At 43.0% G+C, this 23,588-nt stretch overlaps 1 protein-coding gene across 5 annotated transcripts; it reads right to left on the bottom strand.

Moving 5' to 3' along the window:
- Positions 1-12: 12 nt before the first annotated feature.
- slc38a10 (solute carrier family 38 member 10) lies at positions 13-23,451 on the bottom strand. 5 transcript variants are annotated; one of them, XM_033610791.2, is made up of 18 exons: positions 23,217-23,451; positions 22,770-23,034; positions 20,592-20,709; positions 20,358-20,403; positions 20,086-20,179; positions 19,565-19,708; positions 16,818-16,942; positions 10,399-10,501; positions 9,793-9,975; positions 8,357-8,468; positions 6,832-6,938; positions 6,576-6,729; positions 4,684-4,848; positions 4,157-4,603; positions 4,000-4,068; positions 3,126-3,146; positions 2,437-2,577; positions 13-2,343 (listed from the first exon to the last, which is right to left on the bottom strand). In XM_033610791.2, the coding sequence occupies exons 2-18, from the start codon at positions 22,857-22,859 to the stop codon at positions 1,001-1,003; spliced, it is 3,462 nt and encodes a 1,153-aa protein (XP_033466682.1). In that variant the 5' UTR covers positions 22,860-23,034; positions 23,217-23,451; the 3' UTR covers positions 13-1,000. The 5 variants fall into 5 exon arrangements, with proteins under 5 accessions (XP_033466682.1, XP_033466684.1, XP_033466685.1 ...); XM_033610793.2 differs by lacking the exon at positions 16,818-16,942 and adding an exon at positions 15,931-16,055; XM_033610794.2 differs by lacking the exon at positions 3,126-3,146 and having other exon boundaries at positions 23,217-23,450.
- Between the last annotated feature and the right edge of the window lie 137 nt (positions 23,452-23,588).

Below are 23,588 nucleotides of genomic sequence, written 5' to 3'. Positions count from 1 at the left end.
ACAGCCATGGGGTGTAATAGAGATGTTTTTATTTATTATTACCAGCAAAATGTACAGAAATTCAACCCCCATAGAAAAATACAAAAATAGCCTTTTGTACTAAGCAAAGGTCCAAAATGTGTTGAAATGCCATCTGATGGAGGAATTATCTGAAAAGTTGGATTACAAAGAAACACTACAAATGTAGCCCACGTCTTTCCACTTTCATAATCACTGTAGTTTACAGTAAGAGTGGAAACAAAAAGACTGCCACATTTTGTGTTAATAAAACAGCAGCATATGGATTTGAAGGCACTAATAAATCAACTAGGAACAGATTTCGAAGATGGAATGCTCGTTAAGTGATGGCCTGGATCCGGCTGCTTTGTCGTCCACAGTTTATCAAACAGTAAGGCTACATTAAATACCTCGTAGCTCCAGCATGAGCTTGAATTCAGTTACTTTCGAATGAAAGTATAATGAAACAACTCTTACCAAGGCGCCTGAACCCACATCGCATCCAATACGTGGTTCACAATTAACATGAATTTACAATATTTACAACTCAAAGTAACAATCACAAACACACTAACCGAACATTTAACGGAAAAACAGCACAGGAGACAATAAGCACAAACAGACGCCACAGAGGTGGTGATAAAAAGAAACTCAACTACAGACATTAATATATCCACCCTGTCTAAACACGTAATAAAATGGTATTTGCATAGATTTATATACATTTCAACAATAACCTTGTCAAAATTCTCCTCCTTAAACACAAAAATAAGTTAATATTTACACGCACTTTGCTCTTTCATAAAGACTTTGGGTTATTTCTGGAGCGCACAGTATCAAGAAAGAGAAAATGTTCCTCTTTGTCCACAACATTTCTGAAGGCAAGAAAGAACGTAAGGCATCGATATCATGGTCCACAGTATTACAAGTTTTCTGCAGGTGTATAGCGTGTGCTGAAGTTACTGTCCAATTGTTGAGAGAGAATCTGGGAGTGTGTGATGTGTTATTTCGCCCCTTCATCCTCTGAGGCCTGTTTAATCTGCCGCGAGTGCACCATAGCCCCAGCCAGTAGCCGATCCTCCAGGGCGGCGTGCAGGTCTGAGCCCCCCAGCTCCAGCAGGGGCTCCAGCCCCGGCACCCCTCTAGACACCCCAGTCTCCTCCGGGGGCCCTCCAGCGTCTCCGGGTCCCAGTGCCCTGCGCCTCCGCTTTAGATCCATCTCTCCCTGGTCCCTGACCTTCTCGTGGGAGCCCTGGGGGTGAGCCTCGGCTTTGACGGCCCCGTCTTCCACACCTTCTCTGGGGTCCGCCTGAGCGGCATCATTCTCTTTGAGGTCTCGTCCTCCTTTCTTCAAAGCTTCGCCGTCTTCTCTCTCGGCCCTCTGTGCAGCCTGTCTGTCTTCTGCCTCTTGCTTCAGCTGGGCCAGCCGCTCTCGAGCCTCCTCCTCCGCCTTTTTCTCTTTCTTCCCCCTCTCAACTACTTCATTGTCTACTTTCTGCAGCTCCTGCTTAAGTCTCTCCTCGGCAGCTTTCTTCTGTGCGAGTTCCTCCTTTAACGCTCTCTCCTTCTCCAGCTCCTGCTCTCTGGCCAGCTTCTCTCTTCTCTCCCTATCCAGTCGTTCTTTTTCCACCCTTGCCTGCACTTCTTTCTCTATCCTCTCTTTCTCGGCTCTCTCCTTCTCTAGTTCCTGTTGTCTGGCCAGCTTTTCCTGTCTCTCCTTTTCCACCCGTTCTTTTTCTAACCTTGCCTGCACTTCTTTTTCTATCCTGTCTCTCTCTGCTCTTTCCCTCTGCGCCTCCTGCTCTTTGGCCAGCTTCTCTTTTCTCTCTCTTTCAAGGCGTTCTTTTTCCAGTCTTGCCTGAACCTCTTTCTCTATCCGTTCTTTTTTAAGATTTTCTATGTTCTCTTTTTCCTTATCCAGGCTCCTTTCTTCGTTTTTAAGTTGAGCTACCTGGTCGTTTTGAGGTACAGGCTGGCGGTCATCAGGTTTTTTCTTTCCCAGTGGCACTCCCCTCGCCCCCAGCTCACTCTGCTTATGGGATTCTCCTCCAATTGCAGCATGGCCATCCTCCCTGTTATTGGCTTGAACAGCTACTTTAAGAGCCCCGACCTCAGCACCCTTATCCCCGGTCTGTGCTTGATTCTGGGCCATGTCATGAGGCTCTGCTACTCCAGCTCCGGCTCCGGCTCCGGCTCCGGCTCCGGCCCCGGCTCCGGCCCCAGCCCCAGCCCCAACTCCGGCTCCAACTCCGGCTCCAACTCCAGCTCCAACTCCAGCTGCCTCCTTGTCGGAGTCCACTTCCACTCCATCCTGGACGCCTTTCTCTGCCTCACCTTCAGCACCCCCTTTAAGTTAAAACACTCAGTCACATTTATGTCTTAAATTCAGCACTACCACTTTTATTATCAACTATCATGTCTGCTTATGTGTGCACGCACCAGCAGGTTGTTTCTGGTGGATTTCCTTGTGTTGCTCCTCTATGACGGCCAGTAGTTTCTCCTGCTGGTCAAGGAGTCTCTTCTGCTGCTCTTGCTGCTCCTTGATCACCTGCAGTAGCACAGCGTGGTCGAGCTGGCCCTCTACATGGCAAAAACATCGAATTAAAATAAATCACAACCTGCTCTCAGAGCATTAGTTATGAAGCTTAGTTAGGCTGATGTAGGGCCAGTTTCTAGGTGAGAAGGGAGGGGAAATATTTCACTATGGCTTAGTTCTGTGTCATCGATTCATTTTAACACACATTTCTAGATTGTAGCCTTACGGGGTAACTAAGTATTTTTCAACCTGGACACTATTTTCCTGTGTCTAAGTGACGAATGGGAGCAATGATGATTGCTCACTTAGACACAAAAACATAGTAATATAGGGTACAAGTTAAAAAATATTGAACTAACTCTTTAAACATGAACTGGAATGGGCAGCTTTAGACACACACAGACTATGTTAGGGGGCAAGGTGAGTGGGTGTACACTACACTGGCACATTATTAAGTTATATGATAAAACGGCTTATTAACGTATGTGCTGCACGTACATGTAAACATCTATTAACTTGGCCCACTGAGTGAACAACAGAACATTTAAGCGACAGGCCGAGACAAAGAGAAGAGGCAAGAGGGAGTTCATACCTGCGACCAGCTTTTTTATCACTGTGATAGGAGTCCGGCAGACGGAAGAAAAGAGGGGTAAAGATGGAGGAGGAGAGAGAGAGAGGGAGGGCAAAAGTAAACAGAACAAGAAAGTCAACAAAAGACAAAAAAAGACTGTGGTGTATCAAGCCGGGTCAAGAAGCAGGAGAAAGAAATGGATTTGAATATCTCTGCTGTCTTTTTAACCGATATGCACCATCACAAACAGGCACAATAAGCAAGAATTGAACACGGACATTAGATTACGTAAGATAAAACAAGCAAAGTGAAGTAGGGAGAAGAGAGGCAGCATGCAGCAGATCATAGCAAATCCTTTAACGTATCTTACAACATGGCCAATTAAAGAAAAAGCCACTTTAATTCATCATTTGTAATATATATTTTGTAATTAAGTGTTTTACTGCTATTTGACTGCCTCAGTCTTTTTTATTTTAGTTCTCACATTTACAAGAATAACTTTAAAGTAATTGTTAAGTACTAGGTTGAAAATGCAGTCGAGATACCGTCATTTTTACCCCACTTAAGGCTGAACAGAAAAAAAGAAATGTGCTGGTCTCACTGTCAAAGGAACACTGAATCTCATAGCTGCAAACCCCATTCACACAAAGCTGCAGCTGCATTGCATTCTGGTCAATACAGTCTACTGATTTCAGAGAAACTGGCATCCCCCTCCTCTAAATAAAAGTCTTGCTCTATGATTGTTAAATGTTTGGGGGTTAAAGGTGTACCATCTCTTGAATTGGCAGGACTAAAACATTTTGAAGTAGCTGTATTTCAGATAAAGTCACATCAAACCAGACTAATGACTCAAGTCTTTGCCCCTGGACCCCTGAAAGTTTTCCTCTCTACTCACCATCCATCTTCTCATCTGCTGTATCTTTGCTGTCTGCGGCTAGAGCCTCGTCTCCTTCAGGAAGTAGAGCTGAAAGATCACCAAATAAGCAGGTCAATGTTTTTCTACCCAGCTTCCTTTAAACTGCAGTTTCACAAGAAGAAAGACAAGTACTCACGTTTCCCCGCAGCATCTGGAGCTTTGCCCACTTTATCGACTTGATTGACCACAGCTGCATTCCCTGCAAGAGGATCTTTCACAGGATCAAGCTTCTCCACTTCTTTTAGCTGGAGAACATCCTGCTTTTTGTCTGCCTTTGCAGCAGGCTTCTCTGCTATCTCATTGGACTGGACTTCACCTCCACCTAAATCCACATCCTCTTTCCCCACAACAGCTTCTGCTGGCTTTGGTTTCTCTTCAACCTTGTTGTCTTTTATGTCCACTACCTCCGCAGCGTGCCCTAAACCTGGCTCTTTATTTATTTTAGCTTCTTCCTCTCCTCCCCCTGCAGGTTGTTTCTTTTCCTCTTCCAGCTCCTCGTTGTTTTTTCTCGTGTCAACCATGACCTCGTCATGAGGGATGGGTGGCTCATGGCGGTGGGCCTCGCCCTCTGGTACAGCGACACCTGGGAAAAACGACGATATTAACTCTACACAGTCCAATGATGATCCAATGAAGGTTCCAGCTTAGGTTCAGTTTCCTTACCAGCATCAGGGCGGTCCAGCTGCACCTCTTCCTCCTTCTTCCTCTCAGGCAGCTCCACCGGTCCTTTAATCTGGGGGGGCTCAGCTTGGTTGTGCGGTTGTACCACCTCCACAGCTGGAAGGTCAGGTTTCTCTATCTCCACTGGCTTCTTGTTTGGAAGATTTTCTACACACAGACACAAAGACCACCATCTATTAGGACACAGACCACCGCTCCTCGTGTGTGAGACTGTTTTAAATACTGCAAAGTGTGTGCGACTGGATAAATAAGACTTGGATTATACTGCTCGAGTTGTGTGAAAGTTTGTAAACAGATGTTTTGATATAATTTTGCTTTTAATGAACACAACACTAACTCAACATAACACAGAGTAAGTAATTATTATACATATGGTATTTGTATTTGATTTTGTGGGTGAAGTATTCCTTTAAAGCACAATGAGTAAATAAGTCCTTTAGCATCGGATTTACACAACCATAAAAAGTTTTTACGCTGCTGTCTGCTTTTTATTTGCCTTTGCTGCATTTTCTCACACAGCCAGTCTGAAAAATATGATGCACATTACTGCGACTAAATTAAGAAACCATAATTTTGACACCTCATTTAGCCCACTATGTTCTCTTGTCTGAGAAAAGTAAAATGACTGTATTCTAGCGCATTACTATTTAACACTGGCCTTGACATGCAGATTTTATTTTCTTGTACAGTTGTGTTTATTACACACATTAACTGTTGGCATTAAAATAAATAAACACCTCAGCATATCTCACATGAACTCTGCCTGCTGATGCTCTCAGATGTAATTGATTTCAAGCCGGCTATTACTGAGGAGTAGATCCACTAGGTGGCAGCAAATACTGACAATGGTGAAACGGGCACAATTGGTTTGGTGAAATAATTGGAATGAGAAGAGAGAGGGAGGTGAATTAAAACTGAAAGTGACAAACGGGAAACAGGTGTAAGGCTGGACCACATGGGCTTCACCTGGAGTCAAAATGTGAGGTGGAAAAAAGCAGTAAAAAAGTTTAAAATAACAGAAAGAAAAAATCCAAAGATGGAGGCTGAAGGACGTTGCTGGAGTCAGTGAACAGGTTAGAAAAAGATGCTACTGAAGAACCATGAGGTAAGTAGAAGAGGTAAAACTAAAAGCCCCTTCTGTTCCACGCTAAAACTGTGAACATTAACTCAAACGCTTCCTCTCCATCTCATCTCCATTTGTTTCGTCTGCACCCTTCTACCCTCCCCAACCCTGTATCACCCTTTTCCCTTTATACAGCGAGAGCTCGCAGGCATTTTATAGCTGCCACAGGAGATATTGGGGGGGGGGGGGGGGGGTAGACAATGTATTTTTGGGGGGAGGGGGGGTGGCAGGAGAAATGAACAGAGGTAGAGAGGTGGAGAGGAATTACTGGAGTTTGAAGGGCATCACTCTCGCTCCATCAATGTCGAGCACTCAGCGCTGCTCTCAGATATTATCAAGAGGTTATCTCCTCACCCTGCCTGTCTGTCTATCAGTCACTCTGTCTGTCTCCATCTTTTCTTCTCACAGAGATGAAAGAGAGCCTTTCTTTTGCCGTGGCTTTGTGCTTTTGTTTTGAATCTCGCTGGCCCTTTGCCACTAGCTCGTATTCTCTTTATGCTGCTGTTTTAGGGCGTTGTAGTCCACGACTTTGCAAATAAAACAAGAAATAAACATGTCTCTTGTGCCGCCGGTGTCTTTTGCATGAAATAATTACACGTGGCACTGCTGTCCGAGCTCAGACACTGCAGACAAGCCTGGCTCCGGCCCGTTGAGGTAAATGTTTCCATGGCTCATTACTAAACCACTCTCTTCTATAGTCCATCAAGTAGATAAGTGATTGCCAGCCATTAGCCCGTGTCATGATCTTTACCGAGCAGTTCTGCGAGGTCTGGTAGTTGCTGGTTGTTCTTGACAGGTGCTGGAGGAGGATGAAGTGGACCCTTGGTGCCGGGGCTTCTGGCCGAAATTGAGAGGGTGGTAAAGGTGCTGATCAGCAGGATGCCCAGACCCACCCACAGCACCAGCTACAGGACAGAGAGACAGGGGAGAAGCACAGCAGGTCAGTGACTACAAACTGGTTTTCACTGAGCAACTGATTAGGAAAGAGCCGATTCTGACTACGTCACCAGTGAGATGATGCCGTTCTTCTGGATCTTTCTGTAGATGAGAGCAGGGCATATGAAGCAGATGAGGCTGCCCATGGTGGCTCCAGTCAGACCCAGAATGGTTTCCACTAGAGACAGAAAGGGAAAGACAAAAGCAGAGATCATCTTGTGGTCTTGTAGAGTGACTTCCAGCCAGGGGTACTTGAACCCCGAGGGGTAATTCTCCAGCTGTAGAAATAAATAATGCATGTTGAAATAATGACCAAAAATGTAATGTAAGTAATGAAAAAACAGTTTAAATAATTAAACAAAAGTAATTTATACACGGATGAAAGATCCAGCTTCAGGAATGAGAGTCTGTTTACTTTTCTGATAACTGCATTGCTCATAACTCACAAATTTGGGCACAGATGTTGGTTATAAGGCACTTGGGACAGAGCAGTTTTACAGGCTGTGACATACAGGTGTAGAGTGTGCCTTAAGTTGCATGCAATACTTATTGCCTTGCTCTCAACAACATCAACCTTACTCTGGCGCACACACTCCCACACAGGGGTTAACACTTTGTGCTGGCTGTCTTTTTTTTTTTATATAAATCTGGTGGTCTGCTTAAATAAAACCAGAACAATTCTTCGTATCTGAGCTCTTTATCACTATCGCCATTCATACCTGCCTCTGCCATTCATAACCGGCACCCGCCCAGCCCCAGGCTCCCATCCATGGCACCCTGCTCCTGGCAGCAGTGAGCCCTGGCCCCACCCCTGTCTCTGTGGACCGGGGCCGGCTGGGCGTCAGGCCTGGAAACCCATCGTTCATCCAGAGGACGGACACCATATTGTCTCCCTCAGATTTAGTGTCCATTCTCCCCAGGGTCCTTACCTCCCTTCTCCTCAGTCTATTAGTCTGATTAGATACACAAAGAGCCAGCCAAACCCGCTGTGTGTGTGTGTGTGTGTGTCTGTGTGTGTGTGTCTGAGTGTGTGTGTGTGCACGCACCCAATCAAAAGTTTAACAAACAGCCACCATATAAAAGAATGAATAAAACATAAACTCATTCTAACCTTTACATCTCCACCATTTTGGAGCCATTTGTGAGTGGGACGGAGAGACTCAAAGAAGCTGACAGAGAGCCAATATTGGTGTGTACATATATTTGTGTGTGTATGTGTGTGTGTGAGAGAGAGAGAGAGAGAGAGAGAGAAAGTCTGGGAGAATAATAGCCCTATCTTCCCGTCTGCCCGTCTAAAAGGAGATAAAAGTTAGGGCCCTGATTTAAGGACTGTGTTAGAGTGTGACAGTCACTGACTCGTAAAGTCACATTCACACACGTCGTAAAGCTCCCCGGCTACTCCGCCCACATAAAGGAACACATGCACCTTAAAGACCTCCAGTCAGTGAGCTGTACACGTACGCACATGCGCACACACACACACACACACACACACACACATACAATTTCAATCCATTCAATCCATGCCTGATTGTTCACATACACACACACACACACACACACACACACACACACACACACACACACAGGATGTACCGTTGGGGATGAGAATGCCTCCCAGCATGGTGCCGAACACAATGCAGAGGGTGATCATCTTGAAGCGCAGAGGAGGCATGTATCCCCCGGCAGCAAACGTCCCATCCTTCTGCTGTAAGACGGAGACAGAGATTAGACGAGAGAGACACGAGAAAAGACTACGTAAACAAGTACATGAATCATTTCTCACAAATGTTAAATTTACAGTAGAATTGGGTTTGCTTTTTTGGATAGTGTGACTTTAATTTTGTTTCTTGGGTAGCTTGTTCTGCTCAGTGTTTCCACTACATTCAAGTGTTGTGGCCACACCAATCCTTTTGCGCAATATTACCTTATTACTCATCATCATACTGCCAACGGTCAGTACTACTAGTGTGGCTTTCACTGAAAACACCAGCAGAAACTTCTCTTCCCTTGACAGAGGCAAACGATGGGGTATCAACAGTCTAGATCAAAACACAAGAAAAACTTGTACACATTGTTTGTATGCTACAGGTTTTTTTCTAAACCACAAAAGGACACAGAGGATTTTTACAAGTCAGATGTGTTTATGTGCTTGCAGTGTCTGGATACAATTAACATTCAATTGACGTAACAGTTTGGTTCCACAGCAGGTGCTGACAGGGGGCTCTGCTTACATGGGGCAACATGTTTCTGTTTTTATTTATTGTGAAACTGCCTTACAGAGAGGGTAAGAGCTGTAAGAATGGGCCACATGGCCAAAATTTTCTATCTCAGTATATGTAATTTTACATATATCACAATATAATTATTGTTTTGTAAATTCACTCAAGAAATAATTTAAAATAACAGTACAGTACTTCATCGCATATAATTATTTTCTTGATTTTCTGATTTGGAACCAATAAAGAAGTAACTGCCTCACATGAGACAACACATGAATTAAAACTAAATAATCAAAATAGTAAAACTAAAATTCTCTCAAAATGGAAGCTTTAATGTTCCTGAGCACAAACATTTCAAGTGTTTCCATATTTACAACAGGCAGCTGGATTTATGGGATCAAGTGATCACATGAGATCACGTGTAGCTACGCAAGAATTAGTCCCTGATTTGCTACATTGCCTGCCCCAAATAGCTTGCCGTAGAAACGGTATAGCCAAGTCTCTTCTGGCAGATGGCTGTTGCTCAGGAAGTAGAATGGGTTATCCACTAATCAAGTTCAACCCCTGGCCCTTCGTCCAGTCTGCATGTCAAAGACACTGAACCCCAAATACTGAGTAGCAGGTGGCATCTTGTGTGGTAGCCATAGCCACATGTGTGAGAACAACTACTATAGTGTTGGTTCCACAATAATAAGGTAGCGAGTTGTATTACATTAGAATTCATTTACTTAAAAAGGAAGGATGTGTTGTTACACACATCATACACTAACTTCAGTTTCTGAACTTGTATCCTGAACTTGTATGGCTCACCTGCTGCTCAAAAAGCATGGTGTTGATGGCCTGGCGGCAGGGCAGGATCATCATGGGGAATCCGACAGCAACAGACATCATGAAGCCCACCCGAATCATCTCTGTCACCAGGTTGGACGGGAAGTTCATCAGCACGTTGCCGGCGATGTCCTCTGTGAAACTAACGTAACCGAAGAAGCCCACCTGGTTCAGAGAGAGGTGGAGGAAACCAAATGCAGGGTTGGAACAGATGCAAAAAGCAAGCAGGAGACATAAATATGTAGGAGAATTTGTTTTTTTAGAACTGAGGTCAAGTTCCTCATTGTTTTTATATGAAATTAAGTGCTGTGGTGTCAGCTGGAAACATCTCCTTTCAAAAAGACTTTAAGGCCTATGCAAAAGATCAATTTTACCACTGATACAAATATAATATCGGTCACAATTCTCACAGGAAAAAGTGTTCTTGTGATACAGAATTGAAAATGGTGACTGACAGCATCTATTAACTTTAAGACAGTCTGTAATATCACAACATCAAAAGGTTTCTATGTGACAGCAGTGACAGCTGCAAATGTAGCCAGTGTACACAGTGGTGGCTGGTGTGTGTGGAAATGCGTTTCCACTCACAGTGATGTAGAAGATGGTGACTACGTTGAGGGCCGAGGTGAAGATGGTGCTCATGCGTTTGACGGACGGCTCGTCCAGGCTGTCGTAGGTTGGCAGCACCTGCCTGTGAGAGACAAGCAGCCCAAGAACACACTCCGCATGCTGCGTGACACAAGACCACAGTAGTGCTGCTCCTGCGCATTCATGTGCTGTCCGGATTATCAGATACACAACTTCTGACTGCAACATATGAGAGTCTTGATATCTGCTTAGTTAAACTTTGATAGTTGAACCTGCTTTGTAGATTTTTTTGTAGAGCAGCCATATGGAGGCCCATTTATGCCACTCAATAATCACACAATGCGTGTCTCGCCTCATGTCCTTATCAGCATCCAGCTCAGGTAAGTGATTGCATTTTGGTTGTGGAGCCAATTAAAGTTATCACTAACACTTTAAATTAAGATTTATATTGTCTACTAAACTTTAATCAGATTTCCGAATGATGTAAATTTGCAGATTATCTGTATTATTTGTTCACAACAACTTCTGCAAAACTTCTTAAATCTCTTCAAAAGCCAAACAAGCAAATCAAACAAACTATAAATAATTGATAAAAAATGATTTTGTTTGAGATAATAAAATATCACAGTGGCTTAACCCTCCTGCTGGAGCTCAAGATGGCATAAATCTATGAGTGACAAGAAACAAAACAGACACTTTTGATCAATGACCAATTTTCTTCAGCAGCTGAGTAGTCTCGCTCACCAGACCTTTCTCAAGAAAAGAAAGGTCTGGCTGGGCCGACTCTCACTTTAAGATTGGAGAAAAAAACGCCCCGGCTGCTTGTATTTCTTTCAACCAATCACAATCGTTCTTGGCGATGCCACAGCAACGGTGCGCTTGCAAAAATATTGCCGGGGAGAAACAGGTTTTGGTCTAACATGCCCACAGAAATATCGCCTACAGGACGCGAACCATGGCAGAAAAATGGCTACATCCCTGCAAGATCAAACACTGCAAAAGTTAGTAAAGGACGTGTTGAAAACTGCAACCGGAGGTGGTAGGGCGGGACTTCAGCGGGTGGCTCATTCCGCCCAATGAGAGGCTGATCTTTGCAGCGAACTTCCACCCACTCAGACTAGCAGCTGAGAGATAATTGCAATTAACAGCAGTTTGCCACCTTCGAATATTAACTGAAAGGGGAGCTATGCCCATTTTCAAAATTCATTCATACATGTTATTCCTATGCTCTAAAACTGTCCAAAAATATGAGTTAACATGAACATCTCTACCAAATCCAAAAGCTAGAGTGCTAAAATTCAAAGTTGTGATGTCATCAAGTATAAAGCCTGAAGCTGCTCCGGAGACAATAAATTGGGAAAGATGCTGTAGATTACTTGTTCCCAACCCCCACTAGGGGTCACCAAAGCTTCACGGGGGGGGTCGCAAAGGCCTTCTTGATTTTAAGGGGTGTATGACAACTTTAAAAATATATAGAGAGTAGGCCTATATGTTAGCATTTCAATCATTTCTGTGAAGAAAAGTAAATTGTTCTTTTTTGGAAACTAGATTATTATTAAAGATATAAAAAAATACATGAACAGACCAAGGTTGCAAGTTTTGTTTCAATACTGGGTGGACACACATGAAATGAGGGTTTGGGGGTCATTTGGCAGAATGTTTTGAGCATCCAACACTTTAATTTTCTGCATTCTGGCAAATTCTTCTGTACCAATTTGTGCTTTTGTGTGAATTTATGATGTAAATGTCTTTAATTTTGTCAAAATAAAAGTCAGCTGCTACTTTTTTTTTATCATTGTAAATACTGAGGGGGACGTGCTGAAATTAACACCTATGATAGAGATAGAATTCATATAAAAAGTTCCTTAACATATCAGGAAAACTAATGTCTGAGTCAATATTCACAGGACATAATGTAGAGTCATTGTCTGTGGAGCGGCTCCAGACTTTATACCCTATGACGTCACAAGTTTAAGACTTACTTCTCTGGTTTCTGGCTTTGAGAGAGAGTAGCTCATGTCCACAAATATTAGTAGAACTTTTCTTAGGCTTTGGAAATAAAATATTGGAATTCTTAATTTAGGTGGTGTTCCCTTTCAAATTACATTATCTGTATTTATATATAAGGGTGAATTATTTTTGTTTTCTAGCTAATGTGCTTGTTTTGTTTCATCTATCGACTCCGTTTTCCCATTCATCCAGGAACTGCTGAACCAAGAAACCAACTAATTCATCATTTATAATTTGTTGTGTGCTTTGTTAATTGATTAGTTGATTATTACCTGCAAAAATGGGCCATCAAACCAGCCAGATAAAATTTAGACGCTTGTAGGTCTGGATATAACGCACATCAATATACAAGTTGTGTGTCTGTAAGAACATCTGACATGCACATGAATGCAACAAGTTTTTCAGCATTTGGATTTTTTTCATATCATAAATATAATGCAAACATTTATTTACTAACAATTCACAAACAAATATTTTAATTTCAGTTGATGGAAGTAATGTCACGGCAGTGGGGGTGAAGCGTGTAGGAGTGTGTGCATCTATGTGTGTGACACAGAGTGGGTGACAGTAGTCAAGGCTGTGTGAAGCTGAACTTGAGACGGCCTGTCTGTAAACACAGGTATCTGTCTCCCTCTGTCATTTTCTGTCCTGCGCTATAAGAGAGAGCGTGGTGGCGTGGAGGGGGACCGTCGGCACATTAACCCATGAATTTACAGGCTTTATATATAACAGCAAGCGCCTGGCAGGTTTTAGAGCATTATAAACTTTCCTGGCGGACTCTTTGTGCTCGGCTCCTCTCTTTCTCCCTCTCCCTCATATATATGTGGAAGGAAGAAACAGAGAGAAGAGAGACCACGAGACAGAGAGAGAGAGAGAGAGATCAAGAAACCATAACTTTCTCTGCCTCTCGTTCCCCCTTTGCCTGTCTCTCTTTCACACACTCTGGTTTTATGAGCAAGCACTGTCCCGTGGTGCTTTTTCTTGACGCTTGTTTAATCCGCAAACCAGTAAATCTCATAGCCAAGGTTAAAGAAAACGGCATATTGTAAGTGGGGAGCTGAAGTACCTAATGGTCACTCAATAGTCCTGACTCAGAGGCTAATGCGGTTTTTCTTTGATGCTGCCCTTTAATGGAGGAAATATGACGGAGAAGGTCTTCAAAGCGAATGTGGGGAAGTGTGTGTGTGTGTGTGTTTGTGTGCTGGGAGGGCTTGAGTGTGTGCTGTAGGTAATATCATTAACTTGGAGTTGAGAGCATGCTGACAGTAGCATCACAGAGGGACATTTTCGCTGCACATGTTTTTCTTATGTCCCTCTATTATGAGCTAACTGCTCCTCGCTATTCAAGCGCGCAGCCAAAAAACAACGGGGCCAGCTCCCATCTCGTCATAATGGTGATGTTAAGTAATGTTTTAACTGAAAGTAAACACATTTCATGAATGTAATAAAAATCCAATGTGCTGAGAGCTGTTTAATCAGCCTGTGAATACATCAGTGTGTGTCTGTAAGGTGGCGGCAGTCCAATGTGTTGATTAGTGGTTTGGCTTTAGCTGCCTGCCGCCTAACGGAGCCTCGCTCGGCCTGACCGCAGGCCAAGAAATCACCCTGCCAAATATCACTCAGCACTGCGAGTGGGAACCAACACACAAAAACACACGAGCGTAAACACACACAAGCGCACACTTTCTTCTTCTCCTTACATGTGCACACTTCACTTCTAATGAACACGCCCCGCCATACCATAATGTTATGTTGGCCATGTGCGATTACTTTAATTAAAGTCTCGTTTCAGTCTCAAGGCGACGGTCACCCACTCCTGCCACTTACCTCACTCTCTCTTTCACACAAACAAACCCATACAGCAGCACCACCCAAACATCTGGCCCCTAATGACCTCACCAGAACACTCCCTACATCCTTCCCCAGCACCACACTCAAATCAATGATAAGACTTTGTACACCCAGATCCCATTAGACCTTCACGTTACCCTTCACCTGCGCAATTCACGGCAAACCCAGAGCAAGCACTAAAGCATAGAGGACAGGACAAAAGAGGCAGTGACAGAGCATGCAGATGGATAAAAACGGACAAATGAGTGAATACGGCGTGAGAAGTGACAAGTAGTAGTGTGATCTCTGCAGTCACTGTGGGTAAAGTTAATGCAAAGACTGCCATGAAAGCCCTCTTACTAATTGGCAAAAAAAAAAAAAAAAAAAATCTAATGTATGTATAGTATTTGTCACACGAGCTAGGTCAGCATCCATTTATATTTCGCCATTTTTATAGTATTAGATCAGAAAAACTGATTGGAACATGAATGGAAAATTCACCAAAAAGTTTTTCTCCTGTGAGTGAAATCACTCTGACTGGCCATTCAGCTCAGTGCCCTAAATGAAAAACTTCAGCAAGTAAAGCAAACATTGCAAAGCATTGAATTGCGCTGTTAATGTGTTATTAATGTGTTATCTGGCTAACTAGCATCTTGAATCCATCCAGTCTGTCTTCCAGCATCCCTTTTTTAATGACAAATATAGACCACCGCTTGTATCATGCTCTCGGGAGCACTGCGCAGCCTTGCTTACAATGTTCCCAGTGGCCACTCGCGGTACTGCAGCAAAAAAATCCCCTGCAGCCCATAAGGCATTTTCCCTATAGGCCACCATTATAAAAGAGACGTCTGTAAAACTGTTGCTAGGGCACCTCAAACTGTCAACAAGGATAATTAGGACTCCTTCTATTATGAATTTTTGATTCATGGATGTTTTACATTTGTAAAACTTCCCTCAAGCCAAGAAAGGCGATTTAAAAATCTGTGATGTCATCACAATAAACACGGAAACTAGAAACATTTTGCCATCTCTGCATCTGGTATCATATCATCATCTGGTATAATTAAAATCTATGGCTGGTATGGAGCCATTTCCTCTAACGCAGGCACGGAACATACACAGTAGTTGGCTACTGGCTGTAATCTTTGCTGTGTGTTTAACTTTTTGGCCGAGACACAGGCCATGTAAGCCTGTAGCCACTAGTTCTTTGATATGTTTTGGTGTGTCTGGGCCTTAAAAGTCTCTTCACAACTAAATGACAAAAGCAGAGTGTGGACAAATGTCTTTAAAGTCTCAGGTTATCTTAGATGAAAAAGGGATGAGCTGGCTGTGAAAAGCACATTAGCAAAAATAAGCAGCCTCCTGTTGCAAACTAGAAATCCCTTAACAACCACCTCATCTCCAGCACAAATTAGCGTGTCTCTTTACACAACAAAACTCACCACAAACCCTCCGCTCTGGCTCAAGGGAGTGATGCAAGTGCACATGCACTGATTGTGACATTTGCTCAATTTCTACATGCAGTGAAGGATCACTGTGGATGTGAGACAGTAGGTTTAAGAATCTACCCACCACATGATTACAGGACAACTGTCAGATTTTCTTTAATCTGAAGCTTGTTTTCGAATCTTGTTTGACATTAGTTTCATTACATGGTCCTGTGCGGTTGGAGGGGGCGAGAGGTGTACTTACGACTGACAGGCGAAGGCCATGCCACAGATGGGGATACAGCGAAACACACCCTCCCAGCGCACCACATTGACCTGCACTAGCCACCAGCCGCTGAGCAGCCCGTGTTTGAACGAGGACAGCACCATCTGAGGGGAAGGAGGGGGGGGAGGGGGGGTTACGGCCCGAACCAAATGAAGACAAGTGGGGGAAGAGCACGAAGAAGAGGAGGGTGGGGGGCTGCACCAATGCTGACGGCTCACAGACAGATAATGAAAGTAATCAATGAGGAGAGAAAACCAGAGAAAATGAAGAAAGGGAAACAACAAAGAGACATGACAAGAGACCCCATACTGAACAAAAAACCTGTCATAGCTGAAAAAATGACTGTGATATGTGATGAATAAAAGTAAAATCATACATTTGATAAAAACAAAAGGCTTATGAAAGGGTAATCTAGACAAAAACTGCCCCACAGGTTTTCGATCAGCATGTGTTTCTTACGTCTTGCTCCTTTAATTACCTGATAAAGTCCCAAAAGCACAGCGGAACACTCCATAACCATCCAGCCTCCCACACCCACACCCAGGCTGCTCATCCAGGGCGTGGGGCAGCGGTGGGAGGGCGGCAAAGATTTCACCTTAGTATATTACACTCCTTCGCCTTACTACTGCCACCAAACACACACACAGACACACTCACAGAGCTGAAATGGCTCAGACCAAACCCAAATTGAAGGTGAAAAAATGGGGATGACTGAGAGGAGTAGGTGGAAGGTTCAGGTAGGTGTGGGAGGGGGATTTAAGGAGCGTAAAGTTACTGGGGAAACATCAGGCTTCCTTCACTCTCCACCCCTCCCCACTGCCCTTACGGTGGTGTTATTTTGGGGGTGGTTTCCGTGGTTTACTTACGGGTGACAGCAGAAGGTTGTGGCGATAATGGGCAGGCACTGAATGACGCCCTTGAAGCGCCACAGGTGAACCCGCTCCATCCAGGAGCCTGAGATTATGCCGTAGCGCAGAGATGACAACACTATCTACAGCAACAGCAGCAGTGGGACAGAGGGGAGCAAACAAAGGGTGCAGAGGAGGAGAGGAGGTAGTCGAGGAGAGTGAGGGAGAACAGGAGGACACGAGGGGAAAAAAGAGGAGGAGAAAGAAGGAAAGGGTGCAAATGAGAAAGGAGAAACGAAGGGTAGGTTGAAAGGAGGGAGGGAAGGAGATACATCACTGTTAGAGGGTTAAGGGTCTGGACTGGGCCGGGGCCTGGGTCTAAAGCCAGACACACACCACACCACTGCTCCAGGTTATCCGCCATGCTACAGAACTACACGTCACGTCGCACAGAGAGACTGTGAACGGCGGCGAGAGGTCTGTGAAAGCAGCAATATGGGTCAGTAAAACAGAACCCCACACACACACTCTGTGTGTGCATTTAAAGAGTAAATTGAATTACATGAGGCAGAAAACTCCTGCTGGAGTCCAACTGTTTTAGTATGTTGCACCTCTGCCCACACCCCAACCTAAGAAGCAAAAATCCATCAGAGCTGTGTGTTAAGTGCTGCCTAATGTGAAATGCAAACAGAACGTCCTATTGGAAATAGCTGCACCAGTCACTACCTAATTGGCATATGAGTGCAGCACCATGTGTCCTATTTGAGTAATTGTGGGAATACTGATTTTGATTTATGTTTATTAGCCCAAAATGTGCTCCATGCTGTGCTGATGGCTGTTTTGACTGGAAGGTTTGCCTGAAAATGTGCACTCCTCTGCCGAGTTTGCACTAGTACTGAAATGACTGGTCCAATAATTGGGAGCGATGTAATGCGAGTATCTTTGGACTGTCTGTAGGACAAAAACAGCTATTTGAACGTGTCACCAAGGCACGTTATAGACTAAGTTTATTCAATTAACTAAAGGTCCAGTGTGTAGGATTCAGGATGATATATTGGAAGAAATGGAATATGCTAGTGTGTTTTCTTTTGTGTGTCCTGAAACAATAATCGTGTTTTTGTTATCTTAGAATGAGACGTTTATATCTACAAAAGGAGCAGGAGTGCACCATGTTGCACTGCCAACACTAGCTCCAAATAGGGCCATTTGTGTCTGCGTGTTTTTGTGTCGGCCACCGTAGATAGCGGCCCGTCTGCGTACACATGCTACTTTTGGTAGTAAAGGGGTAAAATTTGTAGCATGAAACTGCTTTATTCTTCTTTTTTTTTATTACTGGTTTTAATCACCTGGTCTGTTTATTTTGAACAGGAAGAGACCTCTACAAATAATTCAGCTTCTGTTGAAAAATCTCCTGGACAAGGAGCAGTGAAGGAAACCTAACCAGGAGTTGATGCTTGACACATGGGAGGAATTTCAGCTAGTTGCAATCCTCACCGTTTGAGGCTTGTTTGCACTGTGGATGTATTGCTTTCACCCTGCAAACAAATCTGAAAGGCTACTGCAAAACACACAGTGGAAAGGGAATATATCTTTCAACCAGAAAAACAGAAAAATCTTAAAGGAGTACAAATCAGTTTTGTATTAAACAGTCCCCCGTGTGGACATTACTGGTTGGAATGTAGCCAGAAGTGCAGCATGATTAAAATGTTTCAAAGAAAGACATGACTGCAACATTATCAAAGGGCTGACCTTGAATCTTCCAACTAACTGCTGAGGTTAGTATAAATTTCAGAAATATTTAAACAGCACGCTGCCACAGTGGTGTTGCGACTAAACGCTGATTGACATGGGCACAAAGATATGTGCAAACAGGACTGTCAGGCTAAGAAAATAAAAGTCTTTCCTAAAAAATACAAGTAATATTTCAAATGCATTTGACATGCTGTACAAACAGCAATAAATGGGCTTGAAAAAAAGTCTGGAATATTAAAATGCATTTGACATATTTATACCTGGCAGCAAACAAGCAAATATAGAACGTTAAATCCCTTATGGTGCAACTGTTTGTGATTTAGTGGAGTTGACTATGTGACCTCCATTTACTTTGCACTTACAGTGCTTAAAATGTCTCTAGTGGCCATTTCCAAGTGCTGTCTTCTTCCCAGGGGAAAGCCTTTGTTTCAGCCTATAAAGAGCAGTGCAGCAATTGTTTTCTGGCTGATGTGATTTAGTGTGAATTTGCTCTTTAAAAAAAAGAGGAGCAAGACAATATTTTGTCAGTAAAGAAGACACAGTCCTGTACAATGGAGTGAATAAACAGAAATTAACACAGAATACAACAATAATCTGGAAATCAAACACATTTAAACAGAGAGCAAGACCAATGAAGTATGTTGCAGGTTATTAATGCATCTAATATTTATGTGTACTACATATTTTGGTAAGAAGACAACAGTTAAGAGCACACTGGCTTCAGAATCAACTCTATTACTTCAGGAAAACACACAACATAGAGAATATAAACATGGAAAAACAAATCTCAGCAATCATTTGCCATTATAAGCAAATTTAATCAAAATTTCTGTACTGCAGATGTTTGATTATCACTGTACTTTATGATCAACTTTGCATGCCCTACTGTGGTTAAAAGCCTTTCTCAAGGGCAGTTCTACCTCGTGCATTTTGATTGTCAAGCCTTGTAAGCCAAGCCAAGGTGTTCAGATGCATAGCACAGAGTGCAGCTGTCTGTGTGTTGGTGGGCTCACCGTGAACATGAAGAGGGTGTAGAACATGAGAGCCATAGCGGAAAAGGACTGGATGGAGGACATCATGTTCCTCTGCAGACTCAGAGGGAGGACGATGAACAGAGACACGGCGATCAGCAGCAGCACGCGAAAACTGCTGGTCACCTTCAGAGGATAGAGTGACATAATAATACAACCTTGTTTCTTATCTTACAGACTTGACTCTACCTGTTCGTACAGTAATATGTTGGTTTACCTTAACATTATTACGCCAACATTTACTTTAGTTATTAGCGGTTTTGACTGCTTAAAGGAGCAGTGTGTAAGATTTAGGGGGATTTAGTGGCATGTAGCAATGAGGATTGAATATTGCAACCAGCTGAAACGTCTTCTGTTTAGAATAAACAAATTTATTAGATTTATTATTCCCCCTAAATTCTACACACTGGACCTTTAACAGTAACGTTAAAAGGAATGCAGAGGTGAGTAATGGATATGAAACACACAGACTGAGAGATGAACAGCAAATAAAGATCTCCTACCTGTAAACCCAACAGCTGAGCGAAGAAATTTGAACCCAGATCAGCTATCACGACGTAGAAGGCAATACAGGTCCCCAACATCAAACCAATCATACTGCAGGGGGAGAGAGAGATGGTACAGAGGAAATCCAAATTATTAGTAGTGTCTATGGTTTTGGATATAGATCCACTTTATATTCATACGTCTACTATAGTTATCTGTAGAAAATCAAGTCATAATGTACACTACAAATACAGCATAATGTGTGTCGTGAATTAGTAAAAAGACTTACCTCATCTCCACCACTGTTTTTCCTGGTTTCCCGTAAGCATGGAAGGCTGCGGAGAGGGGAGTGACGTCAGTGTGAGCAACATGTGGACAAATAGATGGCAGTGTCGGGAAAACCAGTGTGGGTAGTGATGTGGTTTTCCGCAAAGTTTCTGACACTGTTTCATCTGTCTGTTCAGCCACAATGGCTGTTGGTGCTACTGCTAAATGTCAGTAATAATTTACTGTTCAAACTCACCCAGTCCTGCATAGGTCCTTCTTTTGGTGCTGCTCGCTGTGTTGACCAGGAACATGCAAGACTTGTGGGTCATCCACGAACAGAAGAACAACAGGAGAGTTCCCAGCACTATCCCACACTGTAAGAGCGCAGAGGGACACTCTTAAACACACATTAACATATACATAGGACTATCCTAAAATCTGGTCATCTTATTGAAATACGAAATGCAAAATAACGTCCTGGTATGACATCATACAAGCATCTGTGTTCAAAGTGACCATGACTGAATCTTGATGCCCTGGCCAGGATTCAAACTGACATCCTACTAAACTATCTCGACTACTTTACATCCTTGAAACTAATAACAAGTCCTAAGGAAACACACTTGCCCTTTTATATAAAGCAGACTCAAAGTCTCCAAAAATTATAAACACACTTCACAATATAGCAGAAGAATGGACAGCTTATCCATGTACAGGATATCTACACCTAGTATAGAGTATAGAGGGTTGACACCACTTTTATCCACCCATGGCCATTTTACAGATCAGTTCAGTCTATGACAGTTTAAGAACAATTCGCTGCAATAAAACACCTGAGACATGTCAGACCTGGGTGCTAACATTACATGGACATGAGAGAGTCATCAGTGGTGTATGCTACATTAAATGGGGCAAGCCCACACAACAAACTCAGAGAGAAAGTGAGGCAGGAAGTAGACTGAAACGCTTCACAGCACAGTTTCCTGAGTTCATACTGTGATGATAATGATACTTCATGAAATTTGTTCTGTTTTCCACAAGGGTGGGCGTTGCTCTACAGCATTTTACCAAAGGGTAACAAACAAGTTTGGTATTTGTGCAAAAACCTGTAAGACAATGTGTTCAAATAATTTGATGTGGAGAGCAAAACGACTGTTGACGCAGCCTCGCAAACAGATGGAAATGCTGTCAGTGACCAACAAAGCGTCCATTGATCTTATGAGGAAGTTAAAAAAGTGATACAGTCATTCATTGTGTAAATTTCCCTTCACACTGGTTACAGTGACACAAAGCACAAAAAGGCCAAAATGAAGCACAGTGTAAATAATATCGAGCTGAAGGTTACAGTGTTTACTTTTTGTTGAGACCACTTCTGACAGATGTTGACTCAATAACTGTGTAGTAATTATGGTGGCTGGTTTGTGATGCTTTTGAATTCTGTTGTGTTACACTGAAAGGTGTGATTAAATGTCTTCCAGCTGTTTTATATCTGTGAGGTTAAATATAAATAAACTCCTCTTGGTAAAACTCAACACCATCCCAAACTACTTATGCCTGCAAATGTCATCTCGATGAACTATGTCAAACTGAAGCATGTTAATTTAACTCCATCTTCACTTGCATTACACAGTCCTCTATAACTCAACTTCACCTGGTACAGAATGCAGCAGCCAGGTTGCTAACATAAACTAGTCACCAGTCCCACATCATCCCATTCATGCCTTCCTCCACTGGCTTCCAGTTGAATGTGAAATTGATTTAAAATCTTTCCCTAATAGCTTACAGGGCCTTCCATGGCCTGGCCCCTGCACATAAAGCAGAGATGTTGAGCCCCTGTTCCACAAATGGACTACTTCAATCCTCTGATCAAGGCCTCCTGTCTGTTCCCCCGTTCATATTTTAAATCCAGAGGTGACCTTGCTTTTTCAGAAATTGCTCCCAAACTGTGGAACCATATGAAACAGCCTTCCCTATTTCATCAGAAGTGCTGGTTCTGTCATTTGCTTTAAGCAGCTCCTGAAATTCTAATTTCTATAGGATGTTCTTTTTATAATTTCTGTCTGTATGCTATTACTTTTGTTTATTTTAATCATGTAACTCTTGTCTATGTTCTGTCCATATGGATGTGTATGTATGTACGTTTGTGTATGTGTGTACATACATGAATTTAAGACGTTTTGTAACTGTTTAAAAAGTGCTCTATAAGTAAATTATTATTATTAACTATCCCTTGAATGCAACAATAATATCGGCTATAATATATATAATAATAATAACATAATATATTAGCATAATATGTACTTTTAATTGTTTGAGTACATTTTGTTGCTGATACTTCTTAATGCAGGACTACTTTTACTCAAGTGAATAAAGTAAACACCACCGCTTTAAAGAGAGGGTCGTATTTCCACCTGCACATCCGCAGGTGTCCCACCTGTTTGAAGCAGAAGGGCATGGTGAGCACACTGACTCCGACGATGCTGTTCACTACGTTCATGATGAGACCCCAGTTAGACGCCGTCATTTTGACCTTCTTGTTGTCTGGTCCTCCTTCGGTAAGTAAATGTCAAGCAGCACGGAGACAGCAGCTCATTGAAGGTAAACGGTGAAGTGTAACCGTCTAATGTTTGGTCCGAAAGCGGGGGACTAAATTCCGGGTGTGTTTGTCTGACTCCTCCGCCGATCAATGACGTGGCGCTCTGGGAGTAAACACAGAGACAACTGAGTTTAACATGGGGCATACTTCAACCTTTCGTCGCTTTATAAAAACACACACTAACACAAATATAAATATAAAATATGTTAAAATTAAAACATGTCATAAAGACTGTAGGTTTTAGCTAGCAAGCTAAAGTAACCCTTAGTTTCATTAGTTAGTCACCTTTCTCTGCCACCTCCGCGCCCACCGCGTCGCTGTCCTGTTTACGTCATCATCGAGAAGTTTCCTCGTTAAACGGCCATTTATCGGTACAAATGTGCGTTTCAGTGTGTGTAGGAGCTACAAGTTAACGGAGCCTCGGTGTAAGGATAACGACAAGTCCAACCTGGCTGTTTTTCTGAACGCGTATCCAGGAAGTGGAGAGTATAGTCGAGGAGGGGAGAGAAGACAACTCAGCCTGCTGGTTCCATGACGGTTGAAAGGCTCGAGCGCCCACAAGTGGTCACGTGAACGTCATGAATTTGGAGCCATTGAATATACTTGGAGGTACGTCCTATTTTTAATTCGTCTTTACTTTATTCCAGCATATTCATA

The sequence above is a fragment of the Epinephelus lanceolatus genome, chromosome 21, assembly GCF_041903045.1.
Source record: "Epinephelus lanceolatus isolate andai-2023 chromosome 21, ASM4190304v1, whole genome shotgun sequence".
Taxonomy (NCBI): domain Eukaryota; kingdom Metazoa; phylum Chordata; class Actinopteri; order Perciformes; family Serranidae; genus Epinephelus; species Epinephelus lanceolatus.
Note: the sequence above shows the minus strand (reverse complement) of the source record. Positions and strands in the feature narration are given on the sequence as shown.